Below are 20,178 nucleotides of genomic sequence, written 5' to 3' on the forward strand. Positions count from 1 at the left end.
CTACGGCACCCCTTTGATGGACTCACCATCCTAAATTCAGCCACCATGGATTGGTTTTTTTGCTTTTGAAATTTTTGGTCCCGTACTTTCCACTCAACATTATGTAAGATTCATCCACTAGTGTTTTCTGTAAACTAGTATATTTTTTATTGCTTTAAAGTATACAAATTGTATGCATGTGCCACCACTTATGGTTATGTATTTATTGTTGACAAGTGTTTGGGTCATTTTCTATTTGGGGGTATAACAAATAGTGATTATGAGAATTTTCTGGATGTCCTTTGGTGCTCAGATGTAGAAGTTTCTGAAGGGTACACACATGGGTTACCCTTGGTAATAGGGTGTGGGTGTGTGTGTATGTGTATGTGTGTGTGTGTACATATATATACACACACACACACATATATAACTTTCATTCAAAAAGCCTATTTCCAAAGTATTTGTAAGAATCTATATTCCCACTGGCCATGTGTAAGAGTCCCCATTGCTTGTTGCCCTCACCAATGCTTCATATCCTTAACAACTAACTATTCTAGTGGATGTCTAATGGTGTTCCAAGTGTGGTTTTAGTATGTATTTCCATTATTACTAAAGAGGTCAGCCCCTTTTCATAGTTTATGTGGATTTTTTTGTGTGTTTGTGAAGCACCTGTTCAATTATTTTGCATATTTTAATATTGAGGTTCTGCCTTTTACTCCACTGGTTTTTGTTCTTTATATGCCCTAGATACAAGTCTTTTGTTGGATATAGGTATAGTAAATATATTTTCCCACCGTGTGGCTTAGCTTTTCACTTTCTTAATGGTATCTCTTGATAAAAATAATTCTTAATTTTACTGAAGTCCAACTTAATATTAATACTCTTCTTTTATGTTTCATGCTTTGTCTGGTTTAAGAACTCTTTGCCACTTCAAAGTCATTAAAATATCTCCTACACTATTTTCTAGATGCTTTATTTTGGTGGGGGATTAGGTTATTTATTTTTATGGAGGTACTGGGAGTTGAACCCAAGACCTTATGCATGCTAAGCACACATTCCACCTGAGCTTTACCCTCCCCCAGATGCTTTGCTTTATGTTTCAAATATATTAGATTTATAATCTATCTAAAGTTACTGTTCATGTATGGTACAGGGTTTAATTCAATGCTGTTCCATTGGTCTATATGTCTAACTTTAGGTAGTTATCACATAGACTTAATATTGTTTTATAAGTCCTTTAACATTGTTCTTTAATATCATCTTGGCTATTGTTGGCCCTTCACGCTTCTCTATGTATTTAGAATCAGCTTGTCAAGTTCTACAAAAAAACAGTAACAACAATTAACTGTTGGGGATTTTGATGTGCACATATAAAACTTTGAATCAGTTGAAGGGGAACTGACATCTTTAAAATGCTGAGCCCTCCAATCCATAAAGTTGGATTACCTCCCCTATATTTATTTTTATCACTGCTGTAACAAATTATCACAAATTTTGCAGCTTAAAGCAACACAAGCTTATTATTTTATGGTTCTGTAGGTCAAGTCAGGAACAGGTATCATTTGGCTAAAAATCAAGATGTCAGCAGGGCTGTATGCCCTTCTGTAGGTCAAAGGAAGAATATATTTCCTTGTCTTTTCCAGCTTCTAGAGTTCACCCACACTTCTTTACCCATGGCCCTTCCTCTATCTTCAAAGCTAACAGCTTTACAGCTTTCTAATCCTTCTTCCAAAGTCATATCTTTCTGACCACAGCTGGGAAAGATTTTCAATTTTTAAGGACTCCTGTTGTTAGACTAGGCCCATGTAGATAATCCAGGCTAATCTCCCTGTCTCAGAGTCCTTAACCTGATACATCTGCAAAATCCCCTTTGCCATGTAAAATAACATATTCACAGATTTCAGGATTAGAGCATGGATATAGGTAGGGGTCAGTGTGGTGCACTATTCTGTTTATCAAACTGTTTAACATTTGACGCTTTCTGACAAACGTACAAGATAGAAGATCCTGATCATGTTTAGAGTGCTTCCTCTGCAAAATATTGGGCACTGAGTTTATTTGAAAGGACTGAAAACAATATTACCACAGGAATGGTTTCCTAATTCTACTGACATTTACTTACTTTATACTTAAATACCCAAAATGGTCAGCCAGGAGTGGGATCTTGGCAAATAAAATAAAAGTATAATTCAAGCTTTTATCACTGAATTTACTAGCTAATTCTATTTTAGAAACAGACAGAAATTAAAACAATTTAGAGTAAGTCTGATTACTTATATATTAAGTGAAAATTAAGTTTTAAAAGCATGTCTGAATATGGGATAAAGTAAGCATCATAAAATGTAATGTTAATATTTAGTACCTGCAAATCTCAAACTCCCAATTTATAAACAAGTTCATACTGTATAGCACAAGGAACTATATCCAATACTGTTTTGTAGTAACTTATGGTGAAAAAGAGTATGAAAATTAATATATGTATGTTCATGTATGACTGAAGCATTGTGCTGTACACCAGAAATTGACACATTGTAAACTGACTACATATATATATATTTGAAAGGGCTGAAAGGACTATATATACCAAGAAAAAAAATTAGATTGAAAACCAACAAAAAAATCTGTCAGTAATATAATGCTAGAAACACAGACACAAAAGAAAATCTCAGGCATACATCTGTTTATAGAGTCCTAGAAAAAATAGTGCCTATGCAAACCCCTGAATAACATGAGAAAATAGGAAGGGCAATATAAAAGTTCAAAATGCTTTGCTATGTAAGAGCTGCAAGGTGACTCAGACAGAAACTTAAGTGGTCAAAATGTTTATATAATTAATGATAAAGTAATTGAGGACATCATTTTAAATGAGATAAAAATAGCTGCTTAATTTCCATATTACTAAGCAAGTCATTTCTGTTTATAGTAGGTTTATATTATTTTTATATGTATTTATATTTTATAAAGACATCAACTTAGATCCTGGCTGATAACTGACAGTGGAGCAACTGATTGATTTAAATGGGTATCATAGACTTATCAGATTTCATATGCTTTAAATATACATTAATTATTAGCTGTCAGGAAGAGTTCAATTTTCATTTATTCTAACACAGCTGTGTCACAGGCAGGTTACTCTGTATTTACAATGGAGAATCATGATAGATATAAAGATATCAAGCCTTATTGAACTTCATAGGGGTGCTTTTATAAGAAAAGGAGAATAAAATAAGAAAAATCTAAAATACTACTTTTTTTATAGTGTTCTAACAGTTTTATCTTATTTTTATTTTTTTACTGAGTTATAGTCCGTTTACAATGTTGTGTCAATTTCTGGTGTACAGCACAATTTTTCAGTACTTTACGAATATACGTATATTAGTTTTCATATTTTTTCCCCATGAGCTACTACAAAATTTTGAATATATTTCCCTGTGCTATACAGTATAAACTTGTTTATCTATTCTATATATACCTGTCAGTATTTACAAATCTTGAACTTCCAGTCTGTCCCTACTCACACCCTGTAAAATACTATTAAATCAACATATATTTATGAAGAACTATGAAAAATGGGAAACTATAAGTTGTTTCTTTAAATTGGAGCAAAGAGAACTACTTTAACTGGAAAATAGTTAAAATCTGGCAAGTTTTATGATTTCATGTTCACCCCTGACAGCTTTTTTTCCTCCTTTCTCCTTCAATCTTTTTTGGACCTTCTAAAGAATTAAATTAAAAAAAAGAAAAAAAAAGAAAGAAAGAAAGAATAAAAGAAAATTAAGAAACAGATTTGCATCTAAAATAACCTCCTAACTGGAAAGATTGTATACTTTGTGAAAAATTTACAGCTGCCGACTTATGATATATGTCTCTGTCCACACTGCCTTACTTGTTAGGAAGGGTCTTAAAAAAAAAAAAAAGTAAAGAAAAATAGCAAATTATAATGGCTTTTACATTTTAAATTCTTTTCTATGTGTCTACAATCTGCTCTATCATGAGTTATTAAGATAAACATTATCAGCTATACTCTACTTTCCTATCATGCACATTGTGACTCTGAGAAGCATGCACGCTCTAACTTACCATCTGCAGGTGGTGTACAGGTTAATGCAGTTCTTTTGACAATATATGGTTTTGTAGTCTAGTTGTCTAACTACTACATAATGGAAAAGATGTAGAACTACTGGTACCACTGCCCTCGGTCTCTGTCATTTACCTTAAACATACCTGGAAAAGTAGATTCAAAAACTCATTGGCAAGAACATTTTTCACACTCCAGATATGATATTCCTCTAGAGTTAAGATGGCCATTCTGAAAGAGAAACAATATTTAAGAATATCTTAAATCTTCATTTTCTTATATTATTTGAATAAAATCTGTTTTATTAAACTTGCAATGGTCATTTGCCTGAAAGAAAACTAATGATTTAATGTAGATGCTATGTGTTCATCTAAAAGTAGGCCAGCAAAAATAAGTTCAAAAGTAACCAAACTCTGAAGTAGTGAGTCATAACGTGGGCAATTTATCACCAAAAATCTTCCTCCAGTAAGACCTGGGAAATAACTCACAGTATCTTCTGGTTCAAGGTGAAGTTTACTAACAGAACCCACAAAAGGTTCTGGTTAGAGAAAAAGGACTATTTACTAACTTTGAAAGCATCTTTCCAAACTCTCTGGATTATGCCCTTTGACCCTAACAATTTTCTAAGATCTTCTTTAAAACATCTGGCAATATTATTAGACTTCTTAAGAGATTTAAAAGAACTAAATATATATAATAAATGAGTATCTATATTAACATTTCCTCAAAATAAAATTTAACATTACTTTCACAAGTTGAATAAAGCAGTATTTTTTTTTTTTGGTGTCAAAGTGTACCAAAAATTACATTTATATACAGTAGACAATATTTCTTGGTAGGCAAAAATATAACCAAATGCTTCTTACTTCATGTTTTGAACAATCACCTTAACAATCCTAGATGAATAATAATGTTCTTAGCTTTTATTAATTAATTATATTTTTATTATCTAATGATTTATTATTTAATGATATTTAATATTTATTATTAATGATATTCATGTATTCATTCAATATATAATACCATTTATTATAAGAAAAGATTTTAAAGCACTATGATGGTAATTATTGGCTTTCATGATGCAACTTCCATTAAAGTATATTAATACCAATGTAATGGTACAAAATAATGGGTAATATTGTCACAGTCTAGTCACCAGTGAATATGGGTAATAGGTTTGGTTGAAAGGTCCAAATTCTATTCTAAATTTTTACCATTTCATTATTATGGTTACACGGAGATGGAGCAGCTAAATGATCTTTTTTTTTAATGTTCAAAAGTACAGCCATAAGAAGAAACACGGTCTTACATAAAAATAGACAGCGATGATAACTTCCATACTTATCAAACACCCAGAAAAAAGGCAATGGAAATTGTATCTCTACATAAGGTATTTCCTAACAGAAACTTTCCTATGTTTCTGTTTTCATATATACCAAATAGAAATGGCTACCTTAGGTTTGGGCAGAAAAGTAAATGAAGACAGTTATCTGAATTGCCAAACAAAGATCAAGCCCTGAAAAATTCATTTCTATTATTTATTTCTGTTGAGTGTCCGTTAATAAGACTATGATGATTTCTTCTGGATTTGTGATTGAAAAAAAAAGTTACTTATTTTTCTAAGCCTGTATAAGACCACTATGGTCTACATCCTACCATCTGCTACTTGGTACATGTCAACATTTGAATAGAAAGGGTCAAATTAACTCATATGTGTCTCACATATATGGATTATCTTCAGTTTCACAGGGATACATAGACATTAAGGCAAACCTATTATAATATCTTTAATAAATGTTGTGAAACTAAAAAAAGTTCAAGGCTTTATTCTTAGTAAAGTACATGCTTGTTTCTGCTATTATACACTTATTCTGGCTGCTATTAAAAAACTTAGAACAGACCCTCACCAATATTATTGAAAAAAAAATTTTAAAACTATATACACCACCCAGATTGAGATAAAAAATAATTCCCATCATCCCAGATATCCTATGGTCCTTCCCAGTTAAATCACCCATCTCCAAAATCACTATTGTAACACTTATTAACATGAGTTGTCTCTGTTCTAGAAATTCATATAAATTGAATTGTACAATGTGTTCTTTTATTCTATGGCTTCTTTTGCTCAATATAAGCTTTGTCTTACCATAATGTATTAAAATGGGAGAAGTAAAGATTATAAACTACAGATGGCAAGGGCTGTCTCTACTTAATTTTTATAAAATGCCTAGCTTATAAAATATAATGTTTTTATGTAAATAACACTTAATGGAGTTGTTTAAAGGTGGAATGGGCTTTCCTTAGGGACAACTTGGAGGAATTGTAACCACAGGTCCAAATAAGCTTTTAGCAGGGATGATGTAGAAGAGATTCAAGTATGTACATGTAAGGTATGTATAACAATTCAGAATATAATGTATTTTTAGAAAAGAATAAATTAGTCTCTGCTACACTCACCTTTGTGGTGTCATGTGCATTCTATGTATCTTCTACAATGTTGGATACATCCACATGTAATTCCTTTAAAACCAGAAACCCAAATCAGTAGTTAGGATAGAGAAGGTATAACTTAATTAGCCAGTAGCTGAAGTATAAAGTATTTTCGGTCAACTTTTTTTTCTTTTTTTAATTACAGAAATAGATTGCTTGTTTGCCTTAAAAATTTATGACAATTTTCCAGTGGTTTCATTTTTTTAATATAATACATTCAGCTTATTAAATTTTCTAAGGCAAATTCTCTTCCCAATTTTGCATCTTTGGCTATGAATATTTTGAGTAGCATAATATAGAACCTAGAAGATTTCTTACTACTTTTTCTCAACCTCTTTTAAAAAATTCTTCACTCTATGTTCCTGTTGGAAGTTTACATTCAAGAAGATGTATACAATCAGACTTTACCAGGGTATCATCGGTGCAGTTGTCCTTCCAGACCTCTAAATGTGCAACCACGTGCCTCTCAGTTCAACCCTAGAGAGAACTCCATCACCGTCAACATCAAATACCTTGAAGCAAACTAAAGAAAAGAAACTCTTATGGAGGGAAATTACTTTCATATTCTGAAGTATAATACATTTTATTACAAGCTGCCCTAGTAAAATTACTTAGTTCCTCAAACAATTACATTCTGGATTAAGTTCTTATTTGGAGGAGATTGTGTCATTAAAGTCCTTTGAACTTGTAGGAATTCCTGTACACTTCACAAGTCTCTCTCCTTATATCATTAGCCAGCTTAGAGAACTCTATCCTTCACCTAAATCTAAAGTTAAATTTCTTGCAAACTGAAAAAGAAGGGCCAAGTTACTATACAATATCTCACAGTTTTTGAGAAGGTAATTCAAACTTTTAAATTAATTTCTAATATTTAAAACTGATCACTTCAGAGTTGATTCTTACAATGTTGAAAATATTCCATCTATATTAAGAATCAACAAAAAGCTGGTACAGTCAGCCCCCTGTATCCATTGGTTCTGCATTCACAGGTATAAACAATAGATCAAAAATTATATATATATATATATATATAAATTTTCCCAGAAAGTTCTCAAAAGCAAAACTTGAATTTGCTATTCACTGACAACTATTTACATATCATTTACATTGTATTTACAAATAATTACATTGTATTAGGTATTACAAGTAACCTAGAGATGATTGAAAGTATACAGGAGGATGTGCATAGGTTATATGCAAATACTATGCCATTTTACATAAGGACTTGAGCATCCATGGATTTGGTATCTGAGGGGGTCTCAGAACCAATCCTCAGCAGATAATGAGAGATGACTGTATAAAGATTTTGCCTCTCCAGTGTAATTAATGTGCACCCAATATTTTTGCCTAAGAACAATCTCAAATCTTCAATGAAGTTTATATACAACAAGCTAAAAATCCAAAATATCAGCACTTTGCTAATTAACATCAATATCAGCAAAATTGCTAGTTAGTCTAGTTGGTTAACTTCCACTAGTCCCCTGGCAAAAAATAAATTAAAAAAAATTTAAGACAATAATTAACCTCAATTGAGAAACAAAGACTTCAGCCTCTTTAATACCAGAAGTTTAATGTGAACAAATAATCTATCACAAAGCCAGGTTAGAGTAATGGTATACTATCAGGGAAGATAAAAGAAATCTAAAGTTTTAAGATTAAATAATTATCTACTTCACACACCCATGTAACAATTATGCTAGTAATTAACTGAGTGCATCACAGTACAACATTACAAAAGAATATTGAACTAATAAGTATCATACCCAAAATACGCAGTATTTGTGAAGCTGTATTTTAGAAATATGCAGAGATAATGACCCTAGTGAATATATAAGAATTAGGTTCCAATTAAATGTAAACTGCTGAATTTTCCTAACCAAATATGGTTAAGATTTATTAATGTAATATGCTTATAAATTACGCTATAATATTTTAGCTAGGTTTAAAAGATAAATTTAGTATTTAATAAAATTGTTTTATCATAAATTTAATTTTGCTAATATCAATATACACAGTGCTAGAAAATAAGTTGGAATTCAAGTTAAGCAAGACAAATTTTCTATATAGACTACCAGAAAATATTTTCTATATGCTTAACATTTTCAAACACATCATGAATGATGTAGTTCATTTATCATGAATTGTACATTCATCTGGAAAATCAACCATTATTAATAACAAAGATCTTAAATTACTCTACAGTAAAAAAGAATAGATGATTGAACCTTTACACTGACCTCAGTAAAACCTCAGCAAGAGATTGCTATTTGCCAAAGGGATGAAAATTCAAGCCTTAATCAGATGATTTTTTACATGAATGGATGCTAATTTTTTTCTCTGTATAGCTTCCAAATTTTGTGATGTTTAACACACTTACATTTCTGTCTTTCAGCCAGAGGTCCTCTGCAACAAGCTGAAAACCCACAGGATATCTCCTTAAAATCTATGTGGCTGTCATGATTTTCACCAAAAGCATTAAATAAACCTGTAAAATAGGAAAACAGAATAAATCACAGCCAACAAATTTCCTGTTAATAATGACATGCTTATGAAAGGAGGCATGACTCGCATAAACTGACTTAGTTTTTAAAAGTTATCAGTAGTTTCCACTGTCTTAGGAAGTTTTTTTTTTCCCCTGGAATAATTATAACCAAAATTTAACTTCCTAGAAGAAAATACTATCATTTAGTGTTTGGTTTTGTCTGCCTACCTGTCTCTATCTTATATTAATTCCAAAAGTCAAAAGCGATTGTAGAATGTAAAAAATAAAAATATATTTTAAAAATTTAACTGGAAAAATGTCAGAGACCACAATTATCCTAATTTGGAAAGACTAAGAAGAAAAAAGAAAAAAGAAGAAGAAAAGTTGAACTCTATCAAAGATATACTGTGTTGTTATTAACAAGCTTCATACAACTCCTTCATGAAGCAAAGAAAACTAACACACTATATTATAAGAGAAAGAAATTCTGTACTGCAGTCTTCATTATACCACTTAATCTGTATAAATAAATATATTAAATTTCAGAAATAAAGGGCAATTTATAATCTAATCGTGTGGTTTTTAAACTTTTCATAAAAAATAAATGGAATCATTTTGTTTTCAAATGAAATGATTTCTCAATCTCTAATTCTAAAAAGGTAAAAACATAACTGCACTGCTGAAGTGGAAGCCCTGTCTGTTCTAGCTCCCCTAACAAATATTACTAAAACACACTAGAAACCTGAAGAATACAGACTGTCTATTTCAAGAATCTAATTCTGTGCCCTCAAAGAGCAGAAAATTGAAGCTAAGAAGTAGTTAAATGACTTGCTAAAAGTAAGAAATTTTTTTAAAAAGGTCTGAATCAGAAGCAGAACCCAAGCTTTCAGATTTCAAATACAGTTTTTGTGATTATCAGCCACAACTACTCCTTGTAAACCTCATTTAATATATATATATATACTATACACATATAAATATAGTAGTGGAAAGTTTAGAGTTAAGTGGGGACCTTAGAGATGGTCTAGTCCAGTGGTTTCTTAATTTTTTAAGGGTGGGGGAAGGATACAGCAGTGGAACCTTCTTCTATATAAAAGAAATACAATAGACACTACTCAGCTGAGGAAGAGGTGAGGTCACGTGTGGAAGCTACAGCTTTGCCTATTCAGTGTCCACCACCCTGACCTTGCACCAGATGCTGAGGCACCGCACTGGAGCACAGTTTCATAATGATTGTCTTGGTCAAACTGATTTTATATATGAGAATATTCAGGTGCAGAAAGGTAAACCGACTTACACAAGGCTCCAAAGGTGGAAAAAGGCTCACGTGTTTACCAAAGAACATTTGTAGAAAATAGAAGGATTCCCACCTTCACTCAGAGATGGACAAACTGGTGGTGAAGCCAATGGGCCAAATGTCTCTAAATCAAATCATCCAGTTCGGGATTGAGCCCTCAGCAACCAACAGCATTTCTCCAGATGAATGATGTCTGATTCCTCCACTGACAATCAAATCAAAAAAGATTATAAAATCTCACTCTTCTCTTCTGGACAATTAATTAGTTCATCCTGATAATGTAACTTCTAAAGATACATTTTAATTTCCCAGTTAAACTGTTAAAAAACTACCTAAAACAAAAACTCTGAAAGACAAATATATTGTATATATAGTGGCATGCAAATTAAATTCAAATTAACATAAAAGAGGCTTTAAAATGGGAAAAAAACTTGCAATTTCCCATTAAGCAGGCTGTTTAATTCCAACATGTAAAATAATAAACTAAGATATTTATTTTTTGCTTCCCACACTTTTATCTGTATTCACTTTGGTGATTTTAATCTCTATCTTAGATTTGAAAATTCTTGATCATAGTCTCTCCTGGCTACACAGGTAACACACTAATAGCAGAATCTCTGTTTGATTTATCCTGTCATTATGGTAACCACTTACACATTTAATACTTATTAAATAAATGTACAAAGGGGATAGACCTAAGCTTCTCCTTCTTGGTCCTAAAATTCTTACTACCCCTCCTATAAAGGCAGGAGCCTCCTCTGTAGGACAGAGTGTAAATGTATCTCCTGAGAAGGATTCCCCAACAAGGGCTGTCTTTACAGCGTGCTTTTAGATAAGATGTTTTTATGGGACATTTCAATAAAATGATCAAGGACCTAAGCTTCCCAGTATGGTGGGAGTTGTGATGGGCATGGGAGGATGCTCACTTGGGAGGATGAGATGTTAAAGACACTAACAGTGAAAAGGACAGGGCAAGATGAAGGGCGATTGGGAAACAGGACCACAGAGATGTGACATCTACTTCCCACTGTCATCTAAGTGATACCTACTTGAAAGAAACATTTCTACAGTTAAATTCTATAATGGGGGGTTATTTAAATGAAGCACACATATTCTCAATGAGTAGATCACATAATTTTTAGAGATTCAGAGTGCATTAGCATTTTCAGAGTACTTTTTACATCAATAACTAGTATTTATAAATTCCTGTGCGCTAAATAAGTATGTGCAATTATTTCCATTTTGCTTTTAGGCTTACTACAGCTTAACCTATTCACTGCACTGATACAGAGTAATTTTTCTAATGAATAAAAATGATAATGTACAAACTTGTTAAAGATTCTTTAATTTCTCCATCACCAGATTTATGAACATTTAGGCCTATGTGTCAGTTTCTTACCAGCTTTTTCACCAAAACCTTACATTTAGGTTATATTGCATTACCCAGAGGTCAGGAAATGTTCTTTCACACATCCATGTCTTTATTAGCTCTTGTGTCCTCTGAGGAGAAACCTTCTCCCCACTTTCACATCCTTCCATTTTACAGCCTAACCACTAATCCTTCTGTGAACACCTTCTAATGCTTTCCAACCTCACCAGCTACCCCAGGGTCTTAGCTTCTCTCTTCCGCAATTGTTCTCCACTGTATATAGTATCCAATATTCAAGTGAAGTATGAGTCCTCATTTACAGGTCTGTGGCCTCTCTAGATTACAAAGTATTTGGATTCAGTAACCTTGTCCTTTTATCACTGTTGCTTCTAGAATTCATTTCATAGGACCTGATACATAGTAACCACATAATAAATACTTGCTGAATGAATGAATGAATGAATAGCCAAGGCAATCTTCACAGCCAAGGCTTCCCCACCCCAGCTCAGTATTCTTTCTGTTACATCAAAGAGACTCTGCCCCATGAAACAACAGACCCTGCACATTTTAACAAATGTATACAATTATTAGGAACTATTATTAGAACAGAGACTAGCACTACTGTTCTCATAGTTATGTCACATAAGAAGTGTATTAAAGCTCGTTCTGATTTGTTATTTATACAAATCAGCTATGTCTGTCACCAGTTTAAATATTAGTAATTTAGAAAACAAAAGTTATTGACTTATCTACTCATCAGAAAACATTATGACAGATCTATTTACATACCTCTTTTGTCAGTTTATATACCAACTGGAAAAGAAGAGGTGTACAGTCAACTCTGAGGGTATAATTGCCTGCAAAATAAATAAGAGAGTATTTTAATACCTCCAAATGGACTTCAAACCTGTATTTAATTCTAACTTTATTTTCTAATTATAAACAAGATATAACAGATTTCAAATTGAAGGCATCATTCCTGGAGAATTAAAAATAGGGTGGACCCTACAGATTATCATATTCAGTGAAGTATGTCAGACAGAGAAAGGCAAATATCAAATTATATCACTTATATGTGGAATGTAAACAAACAAAAAAATGATACAAATGAACTTATTTACAAACCAGAAATAGATTCACGACATAGAAAAGAAACTATGGTTACCCAAGGGGAAAGGGGGAAGGGAAGAGAGATGTTAGGAGTTCAGGATTAACAGATATACACTATTATATATGAAACAGATAAACAACAAGGACCTACTGTATAGCACAGGGAATTATATTCAGTATTTATATAACCTATAATGGAAAAGAATCTAAAAATGTATATGTATATGTATATGTATATGTATATGTAATTGTATATAACTGTGTAACTTTGCTGTACACCTGAAACTAACATTATAAATCAAATGTACTTCAGTATAAACAAATAAATAAGATTTTAGAATAGATAGATAGGTAGGTAGATAAATAGACAGACAGACAAACAGTCTGGCTAAAACTAAAACACAAGGTGGAAATAACTCTTCAGGAGCCACAGAGGCTGCAGCACACACTCGGGGTAGGAGACTGCAGAGGCAGACTCTGCTGCTAAGGCCGCAGCTCCTTCAGTAACAGTAAGGGCCATTGCTCATTACGGCAGCAGTACCTAGGGGTCTTTGGCAAAGGAAGTGGTAAGGCCATAATGTTCATGTTTTTATTCATTCATTCAATTCAATATCAAGACTTTAGACTAGAGCATGTCAGTAACTAACATGTGTCCTGTGACACTTACCTAGAAATAACCATAATATGATGAAAGCCTACAGATGCACATGCCACATGTCAGGGTCAAAAGGAAGTCTGTAGTGGGTGCTTATTTCAGAGTTGGTCCAATACATACAGGAACTATTTCTGTATGAAATACTTTACCCCAACTTTTAAAAATAGCTCCACAGGAAGAATGTCAAAAGTACTAAAGTTTTAAGTAGTAATCCAAGATAGGCCAATGGTAAATATACTAAAGAAATTAGGATCAATAGCTTAGTTATGAATCATATTGATTCATTTGAATCATAATAATGTTCTCTCTGGTAAAATGGAGAAATGGAGGTATTATTGAGGCATCTCATAGAAAGAGGATAATCCTAGTTTATGAGTTGGAGTTGATACACTTAAATACTGGTATACTATTTAATGACAATCTGAAATAAAATTTACCTTCTGTGTATGAGTCTGCATTGATATATGCAACCTCTCTCTCCTGGAGTGTTTTCACATTCTCCTGTAGTTGAAGCAAAGCAGTCACTTAACTCACGGCATTTACAATTGTGGAAATACAAGCAAAACAAACAAATTAATTCAGTAAAAGAGTGGTTTGCAGATACCATTATAAATCAAACGCCTATGCCTTTGACCATAATTTTAAGAAAATGCTATTAATTGCTTGATAATATTAATGCAATTAAAACAAGAAAGAAAAATATTAGTGATGCTGTAGCCACTTTTCATAGCAACAGCACAGAGACCCAGAGGAAAACTGCCCCTGATCCCCTGCACCATAATATGAAGGGGGAAGGCTCGGAGATGCTCAGCCTCACCCTGGATCTACTGGAAGAGAACTGCTCAAAGTAAGGCCTGGAAATCTGTACTTTTAAAAGGTGTCCCTGGCAATCCTTACAGACATTAAAGTATGAGATCCCTTGACGTTGGGGATCCAAGTAACTTTACCATATTAAAACTGAGGAAGTTGGAAATTTGATTTATCAAGAATTTTTTGAAAGAGAAGATATTGATGAAAAAGAAAAAGAAAGGAGGGGAGGATAGAGAAAAAACTAGAGGGAGAGAAGAGTGGCTATTAGGACAAAGACAAGACATTTCTCTCTCACACATACATGCACACACGCACACACATTCTAGAAAAATACAGAAGAAGACTAATGCCATCACACACATGGGAATATGCAGAGAGAACTCTTTTCTTCTCTCTGTTTCTCTCTCTCTCTCTCTCTAGCTTGCTACCTTATAAGAGCAGTTACAGTAAAAACATTTAAAGCTGTGACTGGTCATCCCACAAATGAGAATTCTCACCTCTGCACTTGGCCACACGGGATAGATGACAGCTGATTCTGCTGCAGAGTTTCCATTATGACAGAGCTACAGTAGAAATAAAAAAGATGCCTTAACTATATGTAAAGGTAAATGTGCTGCTGAATATGATCAAGAAGCTAGTAGAAAATGGGAAACAATATTCAAATTGTCTTTTAACTCACATGAATTTAAATTAATGCAAGGCATATTATCTTGTATCTTGGATTTATTTTATCTGTATTCTAAGCTGATTAAATTATAGAAAAACACATGTATTTCTATATACATGTATTCACAAGAAATTACATATTTCTAAAAGTAAATGACCTTAATGAATAAGATCTGATTCATCTAAATAAGTGTATTATGAAATGCATGTTCATAACACCAACATAATAATAAGACTTTGCAATATAAATGGAATCAAATGTGATACAAGTAACTGTGATTTTATTCCCATACTTATTTAATTCATATTATTATTTTAAAGTATGCAGAAATGAGTCAGAAGGAAAGCATTTTAAAAACCAGACACAATGATAAGAAAGATATGACATTCTTCAAATCAATTCTATAAAATTTGGACTCATAAATGATGAACAAAACAGAGGATAGTCACAGGAAAGTGCTTTTTGGTGCACCTGCCTTTAAAAAAAACACACAAGCCTACCTTGAACATGTAAGAACTTAGAGTTACTGGACAGAGAGCCTAAGGGAAGAAGACGAAAGAAGGGGGCCTATGAAAGACACTTTAAAATAAAGCATTAAGAGCCAGTGACAAATGAAAATTAATCATAATTGAATTAAAAATAAATCCTTGAAATTTTAGAGTAATTCAATTTACAAAATCATTGTATTATACTTCCCAATCAGGCACTTTTGTAAATGGTAAAATATACCTATGGTTACAATTTAGTACAGAATCCATAAAGGAGAGACTATAATCAGAGTATAGTCATCTTAAAAGAGCATGTTGTTTTCCTAGATAGAAGAAATCCAAGGAAACTGTAAAAACTTGAAAATTAATGCCAAAGATCTATATCAGATTTTCAATAAGCTAATTCACTTGTCAGAAGCAGCTTCCTAGGTTTGACTATTTTCTGAGCTTACAGATTTTACTTACTTCTCACAAAACAAATACAAATAGAAACTAAAATATTTTAAAAATAACGAAAAACTTGGTTTGTACTTAGTAATTAAGAGGTTGTTCTGTTTTACCAAACTGATGTAAAAGCAAAAGCAAACTCTATTTCTTAAATTTTCTTGAGTATTTATCCAAATTAAAACAATATCAGGTAATGGAACACATCTGTGATTACCCTGAGATAAATGTTGACCAAGAAGATACGTTTTCTGTCTTAGTTACCTCAGCCCATTTGTGGAACCCAGAAGTCCAAATTTTTCTGCATCCCAGCTGGCAAAAATGGTAGTTCTTCTCGGTCTCCAGCCTGTAATCATTGTTAACATACATGGTTAGGTACATCTGCCTAAAAACAAAGGAAAATTCACTCAAGTCACTTTCTGTCATCACTTGCCAAGGAAACATTATTTACCTCTACTAATCAGTTTTCCAAAATTCTGGACAACTTCTTATAAATCAGCAGTTCCACTGGTTAGGTCAGTACCTCCAAATACCCAGAAGTCCTGATGATCTCCCAGAATAACACACCTGTTTGGAAAGGAAGGCATTCAAAAGAATGACAACTTAGAATGTATTATAAAGAGCAGTAATTTATGTTTTTAAATTAAACTTCCTCCTGCTTGAGTTTCCTCCATAGAAAACCATCAAGGTAGTGTCTCCTTGTAGAATTTACCTTTTTTCCCCACATTTAATTATATCACATCAACCAGGAAAAAAATATTAATAGTTGATTAAAATTTATCTTCTCTTACTCCTGTAATCTTTGTAAAAACAAAATGTTTTAAGACATTTTAAAAAATCCACCAACTCACCAAGTTTCACAGATCCTCAGGTAGTTCTGATTACATCGTAAATGCTTGTGATTTTCTTGATGTTATGAACATGCAATTTAACCTTCCTAGAATTTCACAAAGGGAACAAATTACTTCACATAGAGCATTATGTCTAACAGGATCCTTCCAATGTTTTATTCTAAGTCTCAGAAGTACAGAAAACTGTTTAATAGGATGATAAATTCCCATATGCCCACCATCTAAATTCAATCATTGTTAATACTGTTGAACAATCTGCAAGCAAGTTGCGCAAATCATGACAGTTCTCTCCTATGTATTTAAGAATGCACCTTACCGTGAGATTAAAAAAAAAAATCAGTATTTTATATTTTTCCTCCCTCATAGCTCTATTGTTGGTATTTATTTAAACTTCAAAATCATTATTCAACGTGAAAAAGAATCTTGTTCTTAGCAATTTAAAAAAAAAAAATTGTGTATTTGTCCATTTAGAGATCAAATCAATTAAAGGATATAAGCCCCAGGTGCTTTTTTTGATATTTTGACCAGGGAAAATTTCTGTTTGACTTTTCTCTTAAACTGTTACTGAAGCTACATACTCTGTTTTCCTTGTGTCTGTATGTGTCTGTTTATAAATCACATTTTTCATTGTGTACCTCTAGAGGGTATTAATACATGAGATAATAAAGTCTATGTTAAAGGAACTCAGTTCTAATTGAGTTAAATAAACACTTTTTAAAAAATTCTTATAAAATAAAACTGAACTTCTAGTATCAAGAGTTTTGAAATTTTAAAACAAGCTTCTTACAGAACTTATAAAATACTTGCAGAATCCAAATTCACATTGCTAAGGCAAATCATTAACCAACAAGGCTCATTTAACCATTTTAGTTTAATAAAAACAGCTATCTCCTCTCTGATTCATCAGTGTGAAGTTTCCCTTTCCCTCTACATTTCAAGCCAGTCAAACTAAAGTTCTGATCATGCCATGCTGTTTCCCAACCCTGCACAAGCTGTCCTCTGCAGCTGGCGTTTACTGCCTGTCTTGATTCCTTGGAAATCTTACTGTTTGTGTAAAATTAAGCTCAATGAGCACCTGTTCCGTAGTCATGCCTCCTTAACACCAGTGCTGTCCGGGGTTAGTAACAGTAACGACTATGATGGTAAGCGCAGGGGGCCATGTAGCAGTTAAGCGTTCACCACTGTGACCATCTAACCCACCCCCACAGAAGTGACCGGTGAACTTCTCTCCTTTCCCCCTTCTCTCCTACTCCTTCCCTTAAGTTAACCTAGGGTTTTGCATGCATAGTGTTTTGACAGTTATCTGAAACACTGTTTTAAACCGTCAGTTGAAAAGGGAAGACAAAATGTTACACCTGGCCCGGAGGAGGAGAGGGGTGGGAGTGGCCCAGAAGAAGCCGAACGGGACGCGCGGCCTCGGATCACAACACAGCACCGTTCCTTCCCGAGTTTCGCAGCTGGGAAAGCAGAGGCCTGGGGCCCGGACCACCTCGGGGCCTTCAGGGGCCTTCAGGGAAGGCCAAGGGAGGGACGGAGACCCGCGCAGGGCTGGGGAGGGGCCAGCAGGGACTCACCGTCTGTGCAGCGGCTCCTGACCCACGGCTGGGCAGGCGGCGGTGGCGGTTGAGGCTGCGGTGCCGGCTGAGGCGGCGGTACCGGCTGAGAGGGCTGAGGCGGCGGCGGTACTGGCTGAAGGGGCTGAGGCGGCGGCGGCGGCCGTGCCGGCTGAAGGGGCTGAGGCGGCGGCGGCTGCGGTACCGGCTGAGGCGACGGCGGCTGCGGTACAGGCTGAGGGGGCTGAGGCGGCGGCCGTACCGGCTGAGAGGGCTGAGGCGGCGGCGGTACCAGCTGAGGCTGCGGCGGCTGCGGTACCGGCTGAGGCGGCGGCGGCGGCGGTACCGGCTGAGGCGGCGGCGGCGGCGGTACCGGCTGAAGGGGCTGAGGCGGCGGCGGCGGCCGTGCCGGCTGAGGGGGCTGCGGCGGCGGCGGTACCGGCTGAGGCGGCGGTACCGGCTGAGGCGGCTGCGGTACCGGCTGAGGCGGCGGTACCGGCTGAGGCGGCGGCAGTACCAGCTGAGGCGGCGGTACCGGCTGAGAGGGCTGAGGCGGCGGCGGTACCGGCTGAAGGGGCTGAGGCGGCGGCAACGTCTGCGGTACCGGCTGAGAGGGCTGAGGCGGCGGCGGTACCGGCTGAGGCGGCGGCGGCGGAGGTACCGGCTGAGGCGGCGGCGGTACCGGCTGAGGCGGCGGCGGCTGCGGTACCGGCGGAGGCGGCGGTACCGGCTGAGAGGGCTGAGGCGGCGGCGGCGGCTGCGGTGCCGGCTGAGGCGGCGGCGGTACCGGCTGAGGCGGCGGCGGCTGCGGTACCGGCGGAGGCGGCGGTACCGGCTGAGGGGGCTGAGGCGGCGGCTGAGACGGCTGAGGCGGCGGCGGTACCGGCTGAGGCGGCGGCGGCTGCGGTACCGGCGGAGGCGGCGGTACCGGCTGAGAGGGCTGAGGCGGCGGCGGTACCGGCTGACGCGGCGGTACCGGCTGAGAGGGCTGAGGCGGCGGCGGTAACGGCTGAGTCGGCGGCGGCTGAGACGGCTGAGGCGGCGGCGGTACCGGCTGAAGGGGCTGAGGCGGCGGCAACGTCTGCGGTACCGGCTGAGGCGGCGGTACCGGCTGAGAGGGCTGAGGCGGCGGCGGCTGCGGTACCGGCTGAGGCGGCGTCGGCTGCGGTGCCGGCTGACGGGGCTGAGGCGGCGGCGGCGGCGGTACCGGCTGAGGCGGCGTCGGCTGCGGTGCCGGCTGACGGGGCTGGGCGGGCGGCGGTGGCGGTTGAGGCGGCGGTACCGGCTGAGAGGGCTGAGGCGGCGGCGGCTGCGATACCGGCAGAGAGGGCTGAGGCGGCGGCGGCTGCGGTGCCGGCTGAGGGGGCTGAGGCGGCGGCGGCGGCGGTTGAGGCCGCGGTGCCGGCTGACGGGGCTGGGCGGGCGGCGGTGGCGGTTAAGGCCGCGGGTCCGGCTGAGGGGGCTGAGGCGGCGGCGGTTGCGGTGCCGGCTGAGGCAGCGGCGGCGGCGGTGGCGGCCGCTGGAAGGACTTGAGGGACTCGAAGGCCTTCGCCAGCTTTTCCAGGGTCGCCATGGCGGCCTCCCGCCCCGCGGGGTCAGCCCCCGGAGTCGCCGGGCCGACCGGCGGCTCTGGTCAGCAGCGGTGGCAGTGAACGGGGCTCGGGGCCGCCAGCAGGTGCGGACCCCAAGCGCGCGGCCATCTTGGAGCCGTCCCGACAGCCCCCGCGGCCCTGCGTCCTGCCACGCTCCGCCGGTGGGGCGGGGCCGGGCCGCCGGATTGACAGCCGGAGGCAGCCGCCTCCGCCAATGGCTGCCGCGCCCGCCCCTTGGGCCCAAAGAGCCGCCAGGGCTGCTGGAGTCACTGCGTTCTTCCCGGCGAGGGGCGAGGGGTACTGCACGGAGATC

General features: G+C 37.4%; 1 protein-coding gene across 1 annotated transcript; it reads right to left on the reverse strand.

Moving 5' to 3' along the window:
• Window positions 1-865: 865 nt before the first annotated feature.
• On the reverse strand, window positions 866-19,973 carry LOC141578282 (uncharacterized). Its single transcript, XM_074367910.1, has 13 exons — window positions 19,895-19,973; window positions 18,295-18,868; window positions 16,721-16,806; window positions 16,321-16,436; window positions 16,134-16,215; window positions 14,768-14,833; window positions 13,898-13,961; window positions 12,485-12,552; window positions 10,400-10,531; window positions 8,925-9,032; window positions 6,956-7,070; window positions 6,515-6,577; window positions 866-4,288 (listed from the first exon to the last, which is right to left on the reverse strand). The coding sequence occupies exons 1-3, from the start codon at window positions 19,971-19,973 to the stop codon at window positions 16,737-16,739; spliced, it is 723 nt and encodes a 240-aa protein (XP_074224011.1). The 3' UTR covers window positions 866-4,288; window positions 6,515-6,577; window positions 6,956-7,070; window positions 8,925-9,032; window positions 10,400-10,531; window positions 12,485-12,552; window positions 13,898-13,961; window positions 14,768-14,833; window positions 16,134-16,215; window positions 16,321-16,436; window positions 16,721-16,736.
• Between the last annotated feature and the right edge of the window lie 205 nt (window positions 19,974-20,178).

Source organism: Camelus bactrianus, chromosome 8 (genome assembly GCF_048773025.1).
Source record: "Camelus bactrianus isolate YW-2024 breed Bactrian camel chromosome 8, ASM4877302v1, whole genome shotgun sequence".
NCBI classification, from domain to species: Eukaryota; Metazoa; Chordata; class Mammalia; order Artiodactyla; family Camelidae; genus Camelus; species Camelus bactrianus.